Source organism: Echiichthys vipera (assembly GCF_963691815.1).
Source record: "Echiichthys vipera genome assembly, chromosome: 15".
Classification (NCBI taxonomy): Eukaryota; Metazoa; Chordata; class Actinopteri; order Perciformes; family Trachinidae; genus Echiichthys; species Echiichthys vipera.
Window position 1 is genome coordinate 2,649,923 of NC_139840.1, and position 23,150 is coordinate 2,673,072.

The 23,150-nt window shown below is 49.8% G+C and overlaps 1 protein-coding gene across 1 annotated transcript in view; it reads right to left on the reverse strand.

Annotated features, from left to right (window-relative positions):
• The window catches only part of chd7 (chromodomain helicase DNA binding protein 7), a 102,321-nt gene that overhangs the window by 58,244 nt on the left and 20,927 nt on the right, over nucleotides 1-23,150 (reverse strand). Inside the window, exons 2-4 of the mRNA XM_083928088.1 lie at nucleotides 19,719-21,308; nucleotides 18,041-18,372; nucleotides 10,932-11,386 (exon numbers count right to left, since the gene is read on the reverse strand). Of these exons, the coding sequence (XP_083784214.1) occupies nucleotides 10,932-11,386; nucleotides 18,041-18,372; nucleotides 19,719-21,186 (2,255 nt within the window). The 5' untranslated portion in view covers nucleotides 21,187-21,308. The remainder of the gene's footprint in view (nucleotides 1-10,931; nucleotides 11,387-18,040; nucleotides 18,373-19,718; nucleotides 21,309-23,150) is intronic.

Genomic DNA, 23,150 nt, shown 5'->3' on the forward strand with positions numbered 1-23,150 from the left:
CACAAGCCCGTGTGTTGGTGACAGACAGATGGTTCATCCAATCAGCAACCAGTATTTTCGCCCCTTCCCAAAAGATCTTTAAAGGAGAGTTCCCAAATGGATACGCAGAGAAAATGTGAATCAATCCATCGGGTTAGCAGGGTGTGCTAACGTAAAAGAGAAAAGGTATGCTACCTAAGAGACAGCCATTTTTTCTTAATGATAATTAGCTAGCTGTTAAAAATGGCGGCTGCCGGTGCTGCGTTGGCTCATGTGTTCGACCACATCTGGACTTATTACATCCTTAAAAACACCCGAGAAGCGTGCCACCTGAGTGTTTTGTACACTGCGTTTTGCGAACGTAACTGTGTCACCAGTCGGACGCCGTTCGCTGGTGTTAGCCCTATCTGGACGGATCCCTTCTGTCGCAGTTAGCGGTCTTTTCGCGCTGCTTATACTTGGTGATCGTCCCCGAAGTGGAAGAAGAATTAATTTACACACTTCTAAGAATCTAAAAGGTGAATTTCATATTCATACATGAACATTTTCACGTCAGATTAGTAAAATAAAGAGACGTTGATAAGAGGAAGCAGCGGTTCAGGTGCTGGTTTACATTCAACATAAAAATGAAGACTTTACGCTTTATTTTGGAGCCTCTAAAGCATGGGCTTTTATTGTGAAGGGCTGAAGTTTGGTCCTGGATGTTTGGACAACATTGATGGGCTTTTATTGTGAAGGGCTGAAGTTTGGACTGCGTCGATGCTAATGTGGACGACCAGCAGCTCCCAGTGTTTCCGGCGAGGAGATCTAAAGGGTTAGCACGCGGCTAATTCAGCGTGTTAGCATGTTAGCATCCTTTTGAGCGCTCTGGTTCACACAAAGATAAATCAGGACGTTCAAACCAGATTTGGTTACAAAGAGAAGAAGTTAGACTTAAGTTTGACTCCATTAAATGAACTTAAACAGAAAGCTTTGGAGAATTTAGCTTAACCTGAGGACAGAATAGGTTTCGTAACACGTTTGTTAGCATTGGCGCTCGGCCAACCGGGTGTTTTGCAAACCTGGACCTGGATCGTGACGGATCGGACTCCGCAAAACAACAACTGGTGATTTCTGAAACACCTACGTGCAGCTACAGCTGTACATTAAGGCCATAAGGAAACTAATTCCCTCTACTAACTATAAAATCAAATGTTGGATGTGTGTTTTCCATCTGAGCCGGTGTCGCCTCTCCTCCCTCCGCAGCGCTGCACGCCTGGATCTCTCTCTCTCTCTCCCTCTCTCTACGTCTCTCACCCCCTCTGTCCCTGGGGCCCTTCTCCTTTCATCCTCACGCCAGAAGCAATCACCATCTCCGTGGTAACGGCTGGTCATGTGACCTGCACCTGTTCCTCTGGCTGGTCGCCACACGCTGGAGCCATCTGGCCCCACACACACACACACACACACACACACACACACACACACACATATACGCACACACACACACACACTTCTCCACTTGGCTGCCTTCTCCCCTCTCTTCCTCCTAGCGTCTTCGTGGCCTCACTTCTCTCAGTCCCTTCATCACCTCTCCGACTCGTTCTGCTCGCTCCATATCGTCAGTCCTCTTCCACGCAATGTTTCCATTTTTACCCGTTTTAAATTCACCCGTTCAAATTAATCAACTTGTGCCACGAAACAAAATCCCAACCAGCTCGCCGCCTCACGTCAAAAGTTGTCGTGACAACCGCAACGTTGTCAACAAACCAACCGCAGGAGACGGAAAGCAACCGCCACGAAGACACTACGTTCAAGTTTTATCTTTTTATTCATGAGGCAAGACCCTCCTCACTTTACACTTCGATGTGTATTGAATGCTAAGAGTTATTAAGGGTGCACTCCCACTGTGCCTCCATACCACGGCTAAAGTCTGGTTCCTTTGACCAGTGTGAGTGCAACCGTACCACGCCTAGGAGCGGCACGCTTGCCGTCCACGGCCCGTTTGGGAGAGGTGGGCTTTAGTAAAGCACGTTTGCACGTGTACGAGCACGAGCGTGCGCACGTGTATGAGCACGAGGCCTACGGCGGTTCTGAGGTCATTTCCTGTGCGCCTGTTGGGACGTAGAAAAAAGAAGGAGGGACCATGCGCGGACATTTCAAACAATGGCGGTGAAAGGTTCACGTTGGTGTGATGCGGAGGTGGAGTGTTTACTGCAGATTTGGTCGATGAAAAGATTCAAAAACAGTCGACAAGACGCACAAAAACTCCGAGGTCTACGGAAAGATCTGGAAACAAAGCCACGCATCGCCATGACGTCATCAATGCGTGTGACGTGTTACGGCGTGATGACTTATAGGCAGCAAGAAGCATTCTCCGAGGCCCAGGTAGTGTGAGTACAAACGGGCCTGGAGGGGGGGGCAAGGACCCTAAAGCACGGAGCACGGGACGGAGGAACAGTGGGAGTGCGCCCTAACTAACACGTTCACAATGCCGTCTAGCCAGTGAAACGCCCCTTATTTTTAAGAGTTACTCCTAAATCAGAAAGTTAGCAGCTTCTCTTTGAATTAAGATGTTTTGTGAGTACGGCCCCAGATCTAAACCCCATAGAGAATCTCTGGAAAATCCTCTGTAACAAAGTAAAGTCTAAGAAACCCACTACAGTTACTGACGTGTGGAAGAGACTGAAGAAGAGCGGAGCGAGATCAAACCAGAGCTTTAAGAGTGTGTAACTGGACGTAGATTCATCAGGAGGCCAGAAACATGATGCTAACGTTGCTCCATAACCGCGGGAGTTTCCATTTCCACTTAAAACAAGTCTGGTGATTTCAACTTTTGGAATAATTTAGGTTTTTATACGGAGACAGACCATCGATGGACCCCATTAATCATGATGGGATCATCTACATCGTCGGGCGCCTGCTATTTTAAAGGGGCGTCCACCATCACCTGCCAAGCTTTTACGTTTGTCAAGTCTTAATAAAATAAAACTAAACTCTTGTTCATGAATGTGCATTTAAATTCAGCAAACGTGCGTCTCATTTGTGACTGTGACTGTTTTATTTGGTCTTGTAGCGATGTTATGTGTTATATCTTGGCTGTCCTGCTCAAATGACGGATTACAGTCGCGTGTGAAAACAGTTGATCACTAATATCTGATCAACTTACTTTGATCACAGTCGTGTCCAGGTGTTCACCGACCCGTCCCCCGCGTCTCTCATTCACTCACAGGCTTAAATATCCTGGCACGCACATGCTGGCCAGCTGTGGCGTGTGTGTGTGTGTGTGTGTGTGTGTGTGTGTGTGTGTGTGTGTGTGTTGAGATGCTCCTTTCAGATCAGGAGGGGGAATAAAGGAAAAGACAGGAAGCAGAGTAAAATGTGGGGAAAGAAGAAAGGAGTGGGTGGGAGTGTAAGGGACACCTGCTGCCGTGATGAGTCATACCAATGAACACACACACACACACACACACACACACACACACACACACACACACACACACACACACACACACACACACACACACACACACACACACACACACACACACACACACACACACACACACACACACACACACACACACACACACACACACACACACACACACACACACACACACACACACACACACACACACACACACACACACACACACACACACACACACACACACACACACACACACACACACACACACACACACACGCTCGACCCATGGCAACGAAAACCAACACACACACACACTTCTTGTGCGTTGAAAAAAGTGCTGTATTTGCACACACGTCTGCAGACACGCAAGGTGCCTGCATGCACGTCTGACTTGTTTGTGTGCACTGCAAACAAATCACCCCCCCCCCCCCCACACACACACACACACACACTGACACACACACACACTGAAGGAAGGGTGTGGCAGCTGAGAGCTGGGTTATTTATAGATGTACTTCCTCTGAGAGGTAGACAGAGAGAGAGAGAGAGAGAGAGAGAGGGATGAGGATGGGGAGAGAGAGCAAGGTCAAAGGAGAGGAGTGAGCTGACTGGACTAGTAAACCACATGATTCTCTCTATCGCTCACACACACAAACACACGAACACACACTGACACACACACACACACACACGAACACACACACGAACACACACACTTTCCTAGACAGCTGAATGCATCTGAGGTTTCCATTTATTCTCATTAAGATCAGGTCGACCTGCACACTGCTGTGGGCGCTGACGAGTATTTTAACTGTGGTCGTCACCGTTTCTCCAGATCCAGCAGAAACGGTTCGACTTTACATGTTTATTTTTTTAAAAAGGTCATGATTCGATTCATTTAAACCCGTTTTCAGCAGCTGTTAGGATTATCGAGTCTTGCTTCACAGAGATCGTTGGTATAAATCCTGACATAACACCGTGTTTTTGGGGCGATGGACCAATAATGTTTAAAACTGCAATTAAAACTGAAATTAAACTCCCAGAGTCCGCAGACTTGTACCGAGCACACTGACGCACGCACGGCTCTGTCAGACCTCATGCACGTGCATTTCCCGATCTACTCCAGATGTTAAAGGCCGGTGCCGTAGTCGGTATGTTCCTTTAAAGTTGACGGATATCCTCCTTTGTCGTTCTGTGCGAATCTTTGGTCTAAACTGGACTAAACGGTCTTGAAAGCTCTGCTTTTACTGTCCTCATAACACCTTTTCTTTTCTTCTTTGAGCAGAACAAGATAGAGATGCGTACGGGTGCATACGCCACCCACTGGACCGGCGTGCGGCACGACCAGAGTGTGCACAGTAGGTGTGTTTAACGGCTGCAAGCAGACATGTGCTCGGATGACGTCAGGAGGATTTACGTCACGTGGAATGTTGCGGGATGCGGAGAGTATAATTTCGGCCTAAGACGCAACACACGCTGCTGGAGTCAGTGAAACACTACTGCAGCGTGACTTCGCTCAGCACAGATTTATCAAAAATGTAAAGTAATATGGGTCGGGTCGGGTCTCAGGGGGAACAGCTCCAGCAGGGGACCCCAAACTTCCCTTTCCCGGGCCACATTAACCAGCTCTAACTGGGGGATCCTGAGGCGTTCCCAGGCCAGTGTGGAGATCTAATCTCTCCACCTGGTCCTGGGTCTTCCCCGAGGCCTCCTCCCAGCTGGACGTGCCTGGAACACCTCCCTAGGGAGGCGCCCAGGGTTCATCCTTACTAGATGCCCGAATGTAAATAAGATAAGGAAGCACAACAGGGTGAAAATGCTTTTATAAAGTCTATTTAAGCCCATGGGTACTTAGCGTGTTTGGGATGTTTCTAAATAACCTGACTCGTGCAAAACAAGAGAAAAACAAATATCCAAGGGCGAAGAAGGTGGGATAGAAGATGCTCTTTTATCGATCACCAGCGGTGGACATTTGGACGGGAGATCTACGAGAAGACGGCCTCGATAATGTCGACGGGACTCGTGAACTTCTACAGGTGTGGGTTAACTCCAAAATAGGCAAGTTTAAGGAAAGGCAGGAGATTCAAACCCCGGACGACGTGACGGGGATCAGGTCCGGAGATAGACAGCCTGTGCATTTGTGAGAGTTGGCGCACAACGGGGGATCATCAGTGTTAAAATGGGTTTTTACTCCCTGCGTTTAAAAGCCTGATTATAATCGGGTTAAGGGCGTACCCCGGTTTCTCAAACACGATGTAAACACCGTACCCCGGGTAAAATCGGGGTACTCATACCCAGGTTAACAGGTCTAGATAACTCCTTTAGTGACTGGAGTTCGCCCACATTTAATCGCTTTACCCAGATTATTATTGGGTTTCTCGTCTGCGCATGTGCCAGTGTCAGAACTCCCCGTCCCCACTCCCCGCCGGTGGCTTTTGACACGGAAACAGATTAAATCAAGAAGCAACAGCGCCGTAAACAACAACAACGCCTTTAAACCGAGGGAGGACTTTGCAACAGCGAGTAACATCACTACCAAAAAGACCCGTTTCTGTCGTAATTCTGTCCAAAAGTCGTCAGTTTGTGATTTTGACAAAAGCGAACCGGAAAAAAAGACGCATTCAGTCCAGCTGTATGTTGCCGCAGCGCCATCTACTGTACTGGAGGAAGAGTTACTCCGTAAGTTTCCCATTCAACCCCCGCTCATGTATACGTGGGGGACGTCAATAACTGCCATTTTCAGGGTTGATGACGTGCACGGAAACACACTGACTTACTGAAAACCCCCCAGGGGTTAAACCGCCCCGAGTGCATTTGGTCTTAAACAACAGAGTCTCAGAAGACGTCACAAGTTCCTGAATGTTTGACATTTTCCACGCCGTCTGTGTGTAAATCACCCTCAGGTCTGTTTGCTGCAGACTTATGTAAACATCGTATTCACACTCTGGCTCAATCGGAGATCGCCGTGTTTTTGAATTATGTTTGACGCCCGGTCTCTGACATTCGCCTCCTGTCTAGATAATCTCAGGTCTGAAGTGCACGTGTGAAAGGGGGCTTCGGTTGTTTATGATCGAATGACGAAAACCGTCTCCGTGAGCGCGTCACGTCCTGCCTCCTGCACGCTCTGCCCCGGGCGCCACACCTCGTCTAAACCAAACAAGAGCGCTTCCAGAAAGTGAGCGCACGTCCAGACAATCTCCGGTTCAGTGCTGCAAACTTCAAAGTGAGACATGAACTTAATTTTAAAAAGAAGTACAGAGAAAAGTTAACGTGCACGGGAAAACATAAATAATCCTCAAGCCTCGGCATGATTCAGAGAGACAGACGGAGAGAGAGAGAGAGAGAGAGAGAGAGAGAGAGAGGGGGAGAGAGAGAGAGAGAGAGAGAGGGAGAGAGGGGGAGAGAGAGAGAGAGAGAGGGGGAGAGAGAGAGGGGAAGAGGGGAAAGATGGGGAGGGCGGTGGAGAGTTAAAAGATGAAAGGATACGCTGCTCTTCGGCAGGAAGAGGTGGGATTGGAGGGAGGGGAAAGGAGAAGAAAGAATAAAAGAGAAGATAGTTGGGTGATTGCAGCGGTCCTCCATTTTAGAGCGGTGAATGGCCGGCAGCCATTATTATGCTAAATTAACCTGGGAGCTCCAGGCCGCCACTCAAGATGGAGGAGAGGCGGACAACAGATAAGAGCTAGTTTACCAACACACACACACACACACACACACACACACACACACACACACACACACAAAAAGGGGCTGGGAATGTGCTCCCCCACCCCCACATTTCCTCCGCACACACACACACACACACACACAAACACAGACAGTGGTCAGCAGCATGGCCTTCATTATCATTAGACGCCATTTTCTGCCACAAAGATTACCAGTGACTCCTCCCCCAACACACACACACACACACACACACACACACACACACCCACATACACACACATACAAAACGCCTGCCCCCTCACCGCTTCACACACACTCACACCAGGCCCCTATTTCCCCGCCTCTGACTCTTTTCCAGCAGGCATGCATGCATTCACACACACACACACACACCTCCCCCCGCGCTGACCCCTGCCTGCTGCTTTGGCCCTCCCTCTTCCTCGGGATAAAAGGGGCCGAGAGGAAAGAGGGGAGAGAGGGGAGGGAGAGCTGAAGGCCGGGACGGAGGGAGAGAGAGAGAGATGGGGGCTGCCTGACACATTCCTCAGTCTGATCAAGTTTCCACCTTCTCAATGAAACCACATCTCTCCTGCACAAAATGCCTCTTCACATCTCTCTCTCTCTCGCTCGCTCTGATCTGACGGATTGCACAGGACGAAGTGAGAGAAGCACGACTCCACGCTACGAGTGTCGGAGAAGAGTCGCATTAAAGAAAGAGAACAGAAAGAAGCGTGAAGGAAGAGTGGGAGAAGAGTAAACAACGTTGAGAGACAAACAAACCCGTGGATCTGGTTTAATCGATCCTGCACAGGAAGTTTAAGCTCAACTGATCGCGCTCCTTGCGTGGTTTCATGCCTGGTATGGACTCTTAAGCAACAACAACAACTAAAGCATGCATTTCCTGCAGAAACTAAAGTGAAGTGCTTCAAAGATTATGATCATTTTTAACAGAGTGGTTGAACTGAAGAGATGCAGAAGTTCAAACCACAAGAAACAGATTCAAACATTACACTAAACACAGTCACTGCGTTTACATGCAGTTTAAAAAACAGGCATAAGGGCGTAATCCGGTTTCCAACCAACGGCATGTAAACACCGTACCCTGGGTAAGATGTGAGGGCGCACTCACACTGTCCATCCGTACCGTGCCTCAGCACGTTTCACGGCTAAAGTCTGGTTCCTTTGACCAGTGTGAGTGCAACCGTACCGCGCCTAGGAGTGGCACGCTTGCCGTCCACGGCCCGTTTGGGAGAGGTGGGCTTTTGTAAAGCACGTTTGCACGTGTACGAGCACGAGCGTGCGCACGTGTACGAGCACGAGGCCTACGGCTGCTCTGAGGTCATTTCCTGTGCGCCTGTTGGGACGTAGAAAAAAGAAGGAGGGACCATGCGCGGACATTTCAAACAATGACAGTGAAAGGTTCACGTTGGTGTGATGCGGAGGTGGAGTGTTTACTGCAGATTTGGTCGATGAAAAGATTCAAAAACAGTCGACAAGACGCACAAAAACTCAGAGGTCTACGGAAGGATCTGGAAACAAAGCCACGCATCGCCATGACGTCATCAATGCGTGTGACGTGTTACGGCGTGATGACGTATAGGCAGCAAGAAGCATTCTCCGAGGCCCAGGTAGTGTGAGTACAAACGGGCCTGGAGGGGGGGACAAGGACCCTAAAGCACGGGGCACGGTGCGGAAGGACAGTGTGAGTGCGCCCTTAGGACGTCCGCGGGAAAGTTTGAGGTCCCAGGGAGCGAGCGATCACAGGAAAATGTTGCATTATAACCTTTATAAGTAAAAAAAACACTATTATCACTGAGTAGTGTTCAGGTTCTTTGTACTCACGATGAAAACAACAGTTTAACAGCGAATTAAACTGCGTCTAAAGGCTTCAACCCTTAGAAAAGTGTGTTTTTTTAATATAATGCCTTTAAAAACCTCTCAGCACTAAATGGCAAAAACAGCCGTTATTCATTCTGGGAAAAACAGCTGAGTTTGAGCAAATATGAGTTGATTTATTACGAATAATAATAATAATGTTGTTGGGTTAAAGGACAAGGCGCTGACTGATGGTGCATAAGTCTACTTTCCACCCGAGCTGCAGAACTGAGGTGAAAGTAGTTTTAACCCTGTTGATCAGCATCTATAAAAGAAAACGTCCCTGATCCTCTGCTGTCTGTCCAAGCGTCCATGCTTCACTAAACCCTGTGATCACACACACACACACACACACAGACACACACACACACAAACGCACGCACGTTCCGTGGCAGTCGGGCGATTCACAGCTCAGAGGTTGTGACCCTTTCAGTTCCCCCTGGTTGGCCACATGAGTGATGGATCTGGTGTGTGTGTGTGTGTGTGTGTGTGTGTGTGTGTGTGTGTGTGTGTGTGTGTGTGTGTGTGTGTGTGATGTATAGAAACTCATTCACACACACACAAAGTCCTTCCTCAGATTCCACCACTTGGGGAAAAAAGTACGATTTCTTCCAAATACTCCAGGATATCAAACCAGAGCCTCTTTTTGACATTTTCCCACATTTACACGTGGAAATCCTCCCACTTCCACTTCCTTAATGCTGCCAAACGCATCTTAAGGACTGTTAAACACTACGTATAGTCGGGTTGTTCAAGTTAAAACCGGCTGAACGGGCATTTGTCGTTATGACGCTTTCTGGCAAATTAAAACGCCCGCGTCAGCGCCCTGTACGGACGGCGTCACGGCACTAAATCCAACTTACTGCATCAGTAATAAGAAGAAGTGTTGGGCAGTGAGACGCTGAACTAGTTTAACTACATTTCTCTGCATCAGTGATTGGAAATACGGCTCTTTTCCGGGGAGTTCCTCGTTCCTTCTTTAAATACTTTCCTCAGGGTCGGGGTCACTTATTATTATTTACCCGCGGGAATCGTTCATGTACCGCGCCGCAGGAGGAGGTGGAAGTACGACGACGCGCTGAGGATCGAGGGAACGCTGATGAATCCTGACGGCGCCGCTCAAAAGAAACATCTGGTTACGCGAAAACATCCCATCCCTGCTCTGTAGCGTTTTCTGAACCGCTTCTTTTATTGATTAAGGAGTCGCGTCCACACAAGCGTCCACTTCCTGTAGCATTTCTGTCGCTCGAGTGCAGCGGCGCTTCCTGCGGTCTGAAAATGAAACTGCTGAGGATCACAGAAACATGTGTGTGTGTGTGTGTTTACATGTTCTGCCATGTGTGTGTAGCTTAGCATGCTACATTTCTTTTGGGGCGTAACCTCGGCTTCGGGGTCATGAAGAGGCGTTTAATGTCAGGAGCTGGTCGTTTATTTCACCACACTTTCCTCATTGGCGGCCCGGTGACGCAGGTAATAAGCAAACGTGACAAGGTGAATAACATTGTGTTTGTGTGGCGCGGCGAGTGTCTGACCGGCTACTGTCCGACGCCGCAATGAAGGAGAGAGGTGAGACATCCTCAGTCCTGTTGTGTTTGTTTTTGCGGTGAAAGGTTGGACAAGAGAGCGTACCCATGTTCCGCGCTTTTCCCAAAAAAGGGTCCAACCTTCACCTCTGTGTGCCGAATTTCACAGCCGTTGTAGACCCTAACTTTACCCCCGACCCTGACCGTAACCTCTTAACCGAACAAAATGCTGAGTCAAATCAGCGAAGGCAGCGGCGTATGCGACCGGGGAACATAGGGACGACCCCGTTGGCCATAACGGCGACATTTTAGGTTTGAAGCAGCTGAAAAAGACGGGACAAAGCGTAAAGAAGTAGCTTACGGTTGGTTTACCGGTCAGGTCAGGCGTTTGTCTTGCAGCCACGCTTCAAAAACAACCACACGCACACACACGCACACACACAGACACAGAGAGGCGAGTGTAACGCTGCTCCTACCTGGTTTTCTTGGGGGTCTTGGTCTTGGGCGTGGAGTTCTTGGTTTTCTTCTCCTTGGGCTCTTTGGGGGTCTTGGGTGTTTTGGGCGTCTTCGGGGTCTTGGGCTCTTTAGGCTCCTTGCCCTCCGCCTTCTCCTTTGGTTTCTTTTTCCGCTTCTTCTTCTCCTCCACCGGCGGTGAACTCCCCTCTACAACTCCTGTGCCGGTCACCTGTTCACCCGCGTCACTTCCTGCTGCGGGAAATTCAGACTTGACGTCCTCTCTCGCGGCCTTCTTCCCGCCCTCCTCTTCCTCTCCGTCCGCTACTTTCGCTTTCTTCTTGCGTTTCTTTTTTGGCTTGGTCTCCTGGTCGCTGGGCTGCTCTGTGCTGATCGGCTGGCCGGGGGCTCCGGCGACGCCTGTCGGCCTGTCAGGAGCCATCATTGAGGCATCGCCTGACGGGTCGGTGGGGGAATGCTGCGGGCGGAGAGGAGAGAGGCGGCAGTTTAGTCGAGTGTTTACGATTTAGCACGGAAATAAACAAAAACATTAAAGCCGCCTTCCCCACACACACACACACACACACACAAACAAGGAGACTTTTCAAAGGTCGTGAACAAAAGCTGTAAATCATCAAAGCGTGCAGGTCCAGACGTGGTCAGAGTTGGTGAAGCATGAAAACAAACACACGAACAAACTGTTTTTTAGTATTTGAAGTGAAAAAATCATCAGTCAATCGACAGAAAAGCTGCTCAACTTCCAGAATCATCTGCTTTTTATATTAAAAAGTGGAAAACTGGGTTTAAATTAAAGTTTAAATGAGAGAAAAGAAGAATTATTAACGAAAAACGATCAAATCCGAGCTGCAACTGATGCTCAATCTTTGATTGCCATTTAACCTATTAACCATTAACCAGTATTCTGGTTTATTAAACGTCAGAAATGTCTCGTTTTGTCTCGAGCTTCAAAGATGAAGCGATCAAACTATTAATCTGCAACTATTTTTTAAGGAAATAAGTCAAATTCTCTGATTTCCGCTTCTTAAATGTGAATATTCTCTTGTTTCTTTCCTCCTCTGTGACGGTAAACTGAGTCTCTGAGTCACAGAGGAGGAAACTGATCAACATTTAATAAACCAAACAACGTTTATTAACTAATCCATGAAGTGAGGAAATGATCGACAGATGAACTGATAGTGAAAGTGAGCGTTGGCTGCAGCCTGAGGTGAGTTTAAACTACAAAAATGTGAATAAATCATCGATCTTATCGCCATTAACGTCAACAAATCACTGAAATCTTTAAGGTTTTTTTAAGGTTTTATTCTGCGTCACTGTAAATATGTGTGGTTTGATGTGTGTTCTGTAAAAATGTGTTTTTCTTATGCAGAAAAAATGACAATAAAGGTTTTTCTGATGGTGAAATATTCAGTTTTTCCACCAAGAAAAACCAAGAAAAGTGATCAAACTGGAGGAACCTTGACATGGTTGATGATTCATTTTCTGTTGAGTGACTGATCGATGTGTCGTTTCAGCTCAAAACAAAAAAAACACCTAAAAAAATCCCATCTAATATGGATCAGTCTGAGCACACGTGCGACTAAATGTGTCTAATGCTGGAGCATCAGCGCTCGGCACCGCGCACCAGCCTGTCCAGTCAATACTGATGTATTTGCTGCAGGGTGAGGGTTAAATAATGGCGGACTACAGACCAGAGGGGATGCATCCATCAATCCATCCTGGCTCCCTCCCTCCCTCCCTCTCCGTTGCTACAGCCCCCCCCCCCCCCCCTCCTCCTGCAGGCTAACCTTAGTAAACAAACCGCCCGCCACCTCATTTTTCCTCCTCCTTTGCTCTCCTGCCTCTCTCTCTCCTCTCCTCCTTTCTCCTTCTCATTGCTCCCAAGTAGAGCTTCCTGTGACAGGCAACTGGTAACCAGCTGTTGTGAGCCTCTCCAGCTGCCTCTCCTCCCTCACCCTCTCTTCCATCCCTGCCTCCCTCCCTCCCTCTTTCTCTCTCTCCAGCTGCTCAGGGTCCCAGTAGCAGATGGGAAATCAGGCATCATGACACGAATAAATTATCTCCATACTTCAAAAAGGCGCAGCCAGGGGAGCTTGTGTGTGTGTGTGTGCGCGTGTGTGTGTGTGTGTGTCTCTCGCTCATACGAGTGTGTCTATGTGCATGTGTACCGCACATGTGCACTACGGTGTGTGTGTGTGTGTGTGTGTGTGTGTGTGTGTGTGTGTGAGCATCAGCAAGTTTATAGTAAAATGCCACGGCAGCAGCTCCCCTCTGTGCAAACACACACACACACACACACACACACACACACACACACACACACACAGTTAGCATAGCTTGGCTGTGTTCACGTGGAGGGAGGAAAGAGTTGGGGTGCCATCACTTCCATCAAGAGAATGCTAATGTACACACACACACACACACACACACACACACACACAAATACACACGCGCACGCACGCTTCACACCAAACCACTGCAAGGTCACGCATCGCACACACCTCTGCACACAAGCGCCTGCTGACACACACGTAAACTGAGCCATTTAGGCATTCAAATAGGGAGAGGAGAGAGGGGAGATAAACAGGGGAGGGAAGGGGGGAGAGAGAGAGGGAGAGAGAGAGAGAGATGGGGGGGCGCAGTGCCAAGAGATAAATCTGTCGTCCTGCCAAGCTTCCCAGATAATCAATCACACGAATGACAATGGAGACACACACACAGTGCATAGACAAACAAACACACACACACACAGACGCGCTGGAGTCCTGCGTCAGGTTTGGCGCTGGTGTGCCGAGTTGCACCGGTCTCCACTGAAACGCCATTATAACGCGCCTCTTCTAACACGGGCTGTAATAACATCACAATGAGAGTGAATTTATTAAAAGAAAGGGATCCGTGAAGACGTCAGTGAGTCAGAGCGCCTGCGAGGGGCTAATATAACAGACTGAGGGGATGAGCGGGGTTGAGTTTCATCTCTCGCAGGACGAGAGGAGAAGGAGATGGAGAGGGAGGGAGGGCCGGAGGGGAGAGAGAGAGAGGAGGAAGGTGAGTAAAAGAGGGGTGAGATGAAGGGTTAAATGTACGAGGCAGAGACACTTAAGACTCCCAACGGATGGAGTGAAAGGAAATATAGTAGTCGTCATTCAGCTTCTCCCCTTACTCAGTCCATACATGCATCCATCAGCCGCTCGCCGTCCCCCCCCCCCCTCTCAGGACGTTACAGTACGCACTGGTGCTACAGAGGTCGCAAGTTAAGTTTGATAAGTTCTTACGGGCCAGACGCACAAAAACCGGCAGCGTAGAAACTTGCGGCCGACTGTTGCGTAGCCTCGCGTCGCCCAAAAGGTTCTGCAGCTGCGTGAGGAAATGACTCTCCGCACCGCGCGCTAGTGAGAAACAACACAACCCGCCAGTCTGCGGTTGGTGGATGCTGAACGCGTAAAAGCGGACTAAATTGAAGTAAACGCCACTTTCAGGAGTCTGTGAGCTTAAACTGGAAAGCTGGAAAGAAAGTTTGACCAGTGTGAGTGCAACCTCTCCGCGCATAACTGCGGCCAGCTGGCCGTCCACGGCCCGTCTGAGAGAGGTGGGCTTTTGTAGAGCGCGTTTGCACATGTACGAGCACGAGTGTGCGCACGTGTACGAGCACGAGCACGAGGCCTACGGCAGTTCTGAGGTCATTTCCTGTGCGCCTGTTGGGACGTAGAAAAAAGAAGGAGGGACCATGCGCGGACATTTAACAACAACAGCAATGGCGGTGAAAGGTTCACGTTGGTGTGATGCGGAGGTGGAGTGTTTACTGCAGATTTGGTCGATGAAAAGATTCAAAAACAGTCGACAAGACGCACAAAAACTCCGAGGTCTACGGAAAGATCTGGAAACAAAGCCACGCATCGCCATGACGTCATCAATGCGTGTGATGTGTTACGGCGTGATGACGTTTAGGCAGCAAGAAGCATTCTCCGAGGCCCAGGTAGTGTGAGTACAAACGGGCCTGGAAGGGGGCTCTAAAGCCCGGGGCGCAGTGCGGAAGGACAGTGTGAGTGCGCCCTAAGAATCCTTCACAGTACGCACAGAAGGAAGCGTCTCCTCTCTGTTCACACGCTGCAGCAGCTGCGTGAGCTGAACTTCCATTAAAAAACGCTCAACCGCAAAAAGATCGAGATGAATCAGCTGAGAGGAGAACTAGCTTAGCACGGTGACCACGCCAGCGCTCGTGCCGTCTGCACCCACAGGAAGACTGAGTGCGTCATCTTTCAGGACGAGGATGCAGCTGAACTGATCCTCTGCGGCTCTCCGCGGGTGATTTTCACTGATGACGTGACGCCTCAACAACTTTCTATGCATCTGTTTCACAGACAGGAAGTTCCACTGGGCTGAACTTAACAGAATCAGCCTGAGAGGAGAAGACAAGTTGCACCTAAATGTTTAATATTTGTAGGGACGTTGGTAGGAAACACGTCGTCACTCATTTCTGATGACATGTATGAACGAAACCAAGCATTGTGTCAACCAGTGCAACATTTTCCCAGTGTACAGTCGGAGATTCCTCCTGATCCAACATGAACACACCGTTTCCCGACGCTCAAACTTGGGTGTGACGTCACTGCCGGCTCCAACCTCAGAGGTAAACACAACGCAGCCTAGAGCAAGAAAGGATTTGTGAGCCTGAAGAGTAGTCCAGGAGGAAATATGTAGGATATGCTGAGCTAAGTATCATAAACATTTAAAACCGCTCTGTGCCTGAAAATGAGGCACGGCGCCAGAGAACCTGACGCGCTGCCATTTGGTGAAACCTGCACAGGCGAGCAGAGCCGACTCTACATCAGAGGAGCGTTTCCTCGAAGCAGCAGAGCCGAAGCAGCGAGCTGGATGGTATAGCAGCTCTCTGACAGCGTGCGTGAGCGGGGGAGGGGCGAGACAAGCATGTTATATGTCAACTAAAGTGCTGCACGCAACACAGTGTGTGTGTGTGTGTGGGAGATGTAGAATAAAGGTCACAACACAGCACTCTGCCAGAGCTGTGACCTTGAGCTGCTGACGAAGGCACACGTGTGTGTGAGTGTGTGAGTGTGTGTGTGTGTGTGTGTGTGTGTGTGTGTGTGTGTGTGTGTGTGTGTGTGTGTGTGTGTGTGTGTGTGTGTGTGTGTGTGTGTGTGTAATAACCATGCTTAGTGAACAGATGGAGCTTAGAGTACCAGACATACAGTCATTATGACTGACTGACCAGCTCTGTTTGTGTGTGTGTGTGTCTCTTTCTAACAAGTGCATCATGAGGCACAGAGAGAACTCCCTTCCTGTGCCACACACACACACACGCACGCGCATACACGCACACACGCTGGTACTCCTTCTCGCTAGGCTATCCTTTTTCCCCAGGCACATTTGCCCTCCCATTCCAGACCGCACTATCCCAAACCACACAGTCGGCGTGTGTGTGTGTCTGTGTGTAATGACGGGGGGGACTGCCGCGGCCTACAGCTAGAGTCAGGACGGCACATGCAGCTCGCCCGGGACGCGGTGCGCAGCTCGCCAGTCAACCTGGCATCTAGGTCAGGAGTGCTGGAATAAATTCAGAGTGACGGCTGAAATGTCAGCCACAAAAAAATGCATCGACGCAGGCGTGGAGGTCGGGGTGTGCGGAGGGTGGTAGGCGAGGAGTAGTGTGAACGATTGTGTGTGTGTGTGTGTGTGTGTGTGTGTGTGTGTGTGTGTGTGTGTGTGTGGCCACAGGGCTGCTATTGTGTGAGAATGGGTCAGTGGAGAAAGGGGGCTTTGAGCAACAAAACAAGCTAATGGAAGCGGAGGGCACATGACGCAGGCAGCGGCGGTGGCGGCGGTGCACGCTCGCCCAAACACAAACATGGAGGTTGCCATTGAGAACTGCTAACCTCTTCCCAGCAGCCCTCCCCTCCTCCTCCCCTCCTCCTCCTCTGCTATAGAGATCCTGGCCTCCCTCTCTTGAGATCTTTGCTTGTTTTCCCACTTCTTTCCTCTTAGTGTTCTCCCCTCCCCCAATCTCTTAATCACCCCACAGCTTTTCTTTTTTCCTCCCCTCACTGTCTCCCTCTTTTCCAAACTGTCTCTCTCTCTCTCTGCACATCCGGCTACACAACATTAACTTAGAGATGACACCCCTGAAATGGATAAGACAAACAGAGAGACAGACAGACAGACAGGCAGGGAGACAGACAGAGAGAGAGAGAGAGAGAGAGAGAGAGAGAGAGAGAGAGAGAGAGAGAGAGAGAGAGAGAGAGAGAGAGAGAGAGAGAGAGAGAGAGAGAGAGAGCGGAAAGAGAGGAGACGGGGGAGGAGGGAGAGACAGGAAGGGAGGTTTCCTCTATAGAGGAGGGGGAGATGTGGGAGCAAGAGGGAGGAGAGATTATGCTGGTGGCGCCTCTGTGTGTGTGCATGCGCGTGTGTGTGTGTGTGTGTGTGTGTGTGTGTGTGTGTGTGTGTGTGTGTGTGTGTGTGTGTTTGTGTGTGTTTGTTGCACACATCTCAGGATATGCAGCTCACAGGAAACAAACAGCTGCAAAAATCCATTTCCACACACACACATACACACACACATACACACACACGTGGAAACACAACCGCACACAAGGTCGACGGCAGAAGACACAAAAGGCAAAACACACACACAACCCGACTGAACCGGCACCCGGGCGCACCGCTGTGTTCTCAAATGTCATGCACACACACACACTCATGCACACTTCCCTCACACACACATTCCCCCACCCACATGAAAAATAAACACTCACATGAAATACACCCACACATGAAAAACAAAATGCACAGTCTTGATCTCGCTCTGCACACACACACACACACACACACACACACACACACACACACACACACACACACACACACACACACACACACACACACACACACACACACACACACACACACACACACACACACACACACACACACACACACACACACACACACACACACACACACACACACACACACACACACACACACACACACACACACACACACACACACACACACACACACACACACACACACACACACACACACACACACACACACACACACCGCTACATCAAAGCCTGTCTGTTTGACAGAGACTCACCTGTACGTGAGGCACTTTCTGTGGGGTGAGAGGGGGTGAGGAGAGCGGGTGGGAGGCGGCGGGCGGAGCTGCCCATGGGTGGGAGGCCTGGTTGGGAGGAGGGGGCGTGCTCTGCAGGTGGTGGGGCTGGGGGGGCATGTGTGCGTGCGTCTGAGCGGTCTGGGTGGGCGGCGCCAGGCCTTGGTTCGGTGCCAAGACGCCGTGTGGACCGACCGTCGGACCCTGGAAGCCCATGGGAGCGGGTTGCAGGGGCTGCCCGCTTCGGGAGGCCGGTTGCGGGGCCTGGAGCAGACGCTGGTCCCCCCCCTGGCTGACTGGTGCTTCATGAGGCCCTGAGAGCAGAGAGAGACATCAGCACTGACCGCACGCACGCGTTTACCTCCCATCCATCACAAAACACTTAAATAGAGACTATACTTAACGTAACACACCCAACTTAAAATCCAATAATTCTTCTTTTTTGACACAGCACTGTAACTTCTTGTATTTTACACCTGTCGTATTCTATTTTGGCTGGTTTTTAATACTTTTTTCTCCTTAAAAAAATGTTTTTAGGTTTTCTGAGAAGCATTTTTTGCGGCGTATGTGTTTCAATCGTCACAAAACCTTTGTAGCGTACAGTAAGAGACAGACAAGCTGGCTGCAGTAAGTCATTTCTAGTAAGGAGCACAAACAAAGCACAAATAAGAGCTTTAGAGTGAGTTTTACAAGCAGTGAAAAGCATACTTTAAACAAAAAGCCACAGCAGAAACCAAAAAAACAAACAAATGTGGCGTTCACCCGACTGTCCACGAATGAAGTGAGGGGGCGGCTGATTATGTGTGACATAAATTAACCCTTGCAGACTCAGAAGTTTTTGAATTACTTGAATAATTCACACATTTAAGTGCAGGATTTAAGTGCAGAGCTGCGTAGCTGAACTGCTGACCGCTGGTTGAACTGCGTTCCCCTTGTGAGCTGGTGCAACACCCACAGTTCGTACCATCTCTGCCCAAAAAGGAGAAAATCCCCTCAAACTGTTCCAGAGAAGCTGCATCGCCCGACCGAGCGATCCGACCGCTGACACCAACAGCTAGGAAACGTGTGCATTTCATGAGGAAGAGACATACGAGACGACTAAAGCGCTTTCTTCCTCAAATGTGTGTGTAGTGTTCTCAGATATACTCTTAAGGGACGGCCATACCCGGAGCTAGAACCATAACTATAAATACATCGTTCTCACGGATGAGTGGACGGCAGAGTGCATCACTTTCAGAGCGTTTTGATCAATAGAGCCGCTGCATTCAAACTCTATATAATGAATAAAGTGTTATTAAGTGGAGGCAGCAAACTGAAATCAACATCTCTCACGACAGCGTCTACTTTTATTCTTATTAGGAAGATTAACAGGAGATAAGCTAAATAAAGTGCTTTATTAATGTTGTTCTATCCTCTGTTATGTGAGATAACTGATGCATTTAAGACACAAAATAACTCAGGAAACGAGGGACACGTGGAGCTACGTCACAGCTGGAGCCCGTTTACAGAGAACCGTCATTCATCAGCGCGGACGCTCATATCGTTCTCGATGTGGCAGCCCCTATTTTTCACTCTGCCTTAATTTAATTTGTCTCTTTTAAACGTTTACGGTGGAAGAGACCATCGAGTGAGAGAAAAACATTGACTGTGCGGCACTTACCTGGCGGTTGCTGGATCTGAGGCCTGTTGGGCCCCATTTGTGGTCCGCGCTGCGGCCCCATGCCAGGGTACATCTGCCCTGCGCTGGGGGGCATGCTGTGGGGCTGCTGGTGCTGGGGGTGAGGGGCGGCCAGAGGCATTTGGGGAGTTCTCTGTGGATGGGCCATAGCGTTGGGTGGAGACTGCAGGGCTGTGTACCCTGCAACCTCTGGGGGGCCAGCTAGACCTGTGCTAGAGGGTCTGCCTTGTTGGGGAGGTGGTGTTGGGGTTCCCAAAACCCGCATAGGGGACATGGATGAGGGGGAGGGGTAAGATCCCTGAGCTGGGGGGGCAAGGTGGGATTGGGGCTGGTTTTGGGACTGGGGCAGGTTCTGGGGGTGTTGGGGGTGCATAGGCTGGCCCTGCTGCCCAGCCGGCTGCTGCTGCATTGGGGCCTGGTGTGTTGGTCCAGGGGGGTATCGCTGCCCCTGTTGCCCAGCTGCTGGGCCTGATCCCTGGTTAAACCTTTGGCCAAGCTGCCCTGGTCCCATGGCCTGGCTGGTGTTAGCAGTGACGTTAGCATTAGCACCCTGGGCCATCCCAGGTCCCATGGCTCCGTACTGGGTCTGATAGCCAGGGTACTGACCAGCCCCAAATCCCCCGATACCCTGTTGGTGCTGATGGGGGTGTGGAGGCTGTCGGGAGGGGGAGTGTGGGTAACGGGGTGTGTGGCCCATGTTTGGATAGCCCTGGGGTTGTGACTGGGGCTGGGGGTGTCTCATCTGAGCGCCCGCCATGCCAACATGTCCCAGGTAGTGAGATGGGTCCTGAGCAGGAAGGGGCGCCATGCTCTGTGAAGGGTAGTGTTGGTTCATGCGAGCTGCATTGGGTGTAGGTGGGCCTTGCATCCCACCGTAGTTGCCTTGAGACATCTGGTAGCCTCCCATCTGATTGGGGGCGCCCCCTGGTTGTGTCGGAGGTTGCTGATAAGCTGATCTGCTCTGTTGTTGTTGCTGCTGCTGCTGCTGCTGCTGCTGCTGGGCCCAAACTCCACCTGCACCTGATCCACCCCCAGCATCACCCGGGTACCCATGGTGAGGGTTGCTAGAGTTAGCCGGGTTATTATGGTAGTGGGAAGCCATGCCGTTCATGGCCGTGTTCACGTTTGGTGGCCCCTGGCTGGGGCCGTTCTGGGCCATCATTCGTCCTCCGGGGGCACCGGGTTGATCGTAGCCTGTGTAAGGGCCATGGTCATACATTTGCCCCAGTTTCGGCTGCCCTGAGCCGGGCCCAGTGCCGTGGATCATCCCCTGGTGGTATCCCCTGTTTCCCTGGTGCTCGTGGTTTAGAGAGGGATTTGTCTGCTGGGCTAGAGGGTTGGACTGGGCAGGGGCAGGCTGCTGAGGAAAGCAGTCTCCTAAACCATCTAATCCATCTGAGAACAGCCCCGCATCGTCCCCGAATAAACTCAACATCCCTGGGTCCGCCATGGCTGGGTGGGGGGCCCGCAGATGGAGGGGGACTGGATGGAGGGAGGTGTGTTGTGCAGTGAGGAGCTAATCCGCTAGCTGCTAATTTGAAGCTTGCTACTCCATGGTCCTAATTAAGGTTCCTGGAGAGACAGACAGAGGGAGGGGAGGATGAAGGAGAGAACAGAGGGAGGAGAGAAAGAAAGACAAAAATTGGAGTTAGTGATTGAAGGCTGGACTGCGATGAGTGTCGTTAGAAACGCTCCTTTATGACTGAGCAGACCTGGACCACCGCAGGAAGTTACCGACACGTTCAGACGCACGTTCATTACACAGCTTTTGCCACCAGTGACTTGAAACAGAGTGTTTCATGAGCGCCGGCTGTCGGCCAGATGGTCCGGACGTTGAAACGTTTCCGGCCAACTATTTTCTTACTGTTTCGTTTGTTTCATAGCGAGTTGCTTCTCACCCTGTTGATATAAAAAGATGTCTTGTATCCATTTGAGCGGAGCTGAACGTTGAATAACGAAAGCTAAACTGTGCTCGTTTGTGTGTTTGTCAGTCCCCTGAACGTCAGCACAGGTACGTGACATTAGCTAGCGTTAGCAGCTGTTTAATTCACTAGATAACTTAATCTAAAACAATAAAAAGAGTGCTTATTATTTAGTCATTCAGCCACATGAACCACTCTTCACGTTGGCATGAATTAGGTCACTTTCACTCCTGTTAACTTCTTCCAAATCAGCACTTAACCAGCACCGACAGCGTTACGCACCCTTCACCCGTCTCACCTCTGCTCTTGTTGATTTTCGGATACTCATGTAGTAAACAGTAGGACGAAGTTAAGCTAGCAGCTGAACAGTCGACTGTATGAACACACGGCGCCATGAGTTCAATATCACACCTTTGATGTATCATAGTTTGTCAAAGTTAATGAGAATTTGGCTGGAAACTGGAAGCTTTTCAGCTAAAACTGAAGTAATTTCAACTGTTGATTATAGAAAATATCTTACTTTTTGTTACGTAATTAACCGAAGCTGTAGCTAGCTTAAAAGGTTACTTAAAAGTTGAGTTTTCTGCAAAACAACTGGTTAAGAACCAGAGGAGGAGCTTGGCGAGAAACAACATTTCCCTTCATTGTTTCCACCGACATTTCAGTCTTTTGCTTCCCAAGAAACAGGATTTAACCTCCAAAATAAAAGCCTTTAAAGCACAATATTAGCCAGGACATGACAAATGTATAGTATCCACAGAGCACCCAACGCTCGCTTCATGGTGCATCATACAAACTGGTTTACTTCAACATTTAGAAGCAGCCCTCATCGCCTGCTGAGCCGAGGCGCCGCGGATTAACTTGAATGTTTAGCAAGTTAATCAGTTGTAACTACCCCAGAAAAAAAAAAGCATGCACCCATAGAAAAACACAACTCACACACACACACACACACACTCTGAAACACACACACACCCTGAAACACACACTTCATATAAGCACTGCCCCCAAAAACCCTCCCCCACCTCAATTTTACTACCAAACAAAAGAACTTCTTTCTTTTCAAAACGCACACAGAGTAATTGAGTGTGTGTGTGTGTGTGTGTGTGTGTGTGTGTGTGTGTGTGTGTGTGTGTGTGTGTATTAGAACAAAAGGCCCAGCAGATGCAACTCTGTTTGAACAGCAGCAGCTGCCATCCAGCCAGCCAGAAACCAGCCAACAGGCCGGAGAGCTTTTGCGTCCACCACTCATCGGCTCCTCGGTGAGCGAGCCTTTTCAGCCGACCACCTAACCCCGTCGGTCCGGACAGATGTGCCGCGACTCGAGAGCTGGCCACCTGCTATTCTGTGTCTGCTGATCTCCCTGGGTTAATAAAAGCCAAATAAATGCGTACAAAAAGCCTGCTTTGTTTATGAACGGGTCATATTTACGCGTAAACACGTGAAAAAGACGGTCTGCGTGAGCGAGAGGGTGGAGGTCGGTGGATCCGAG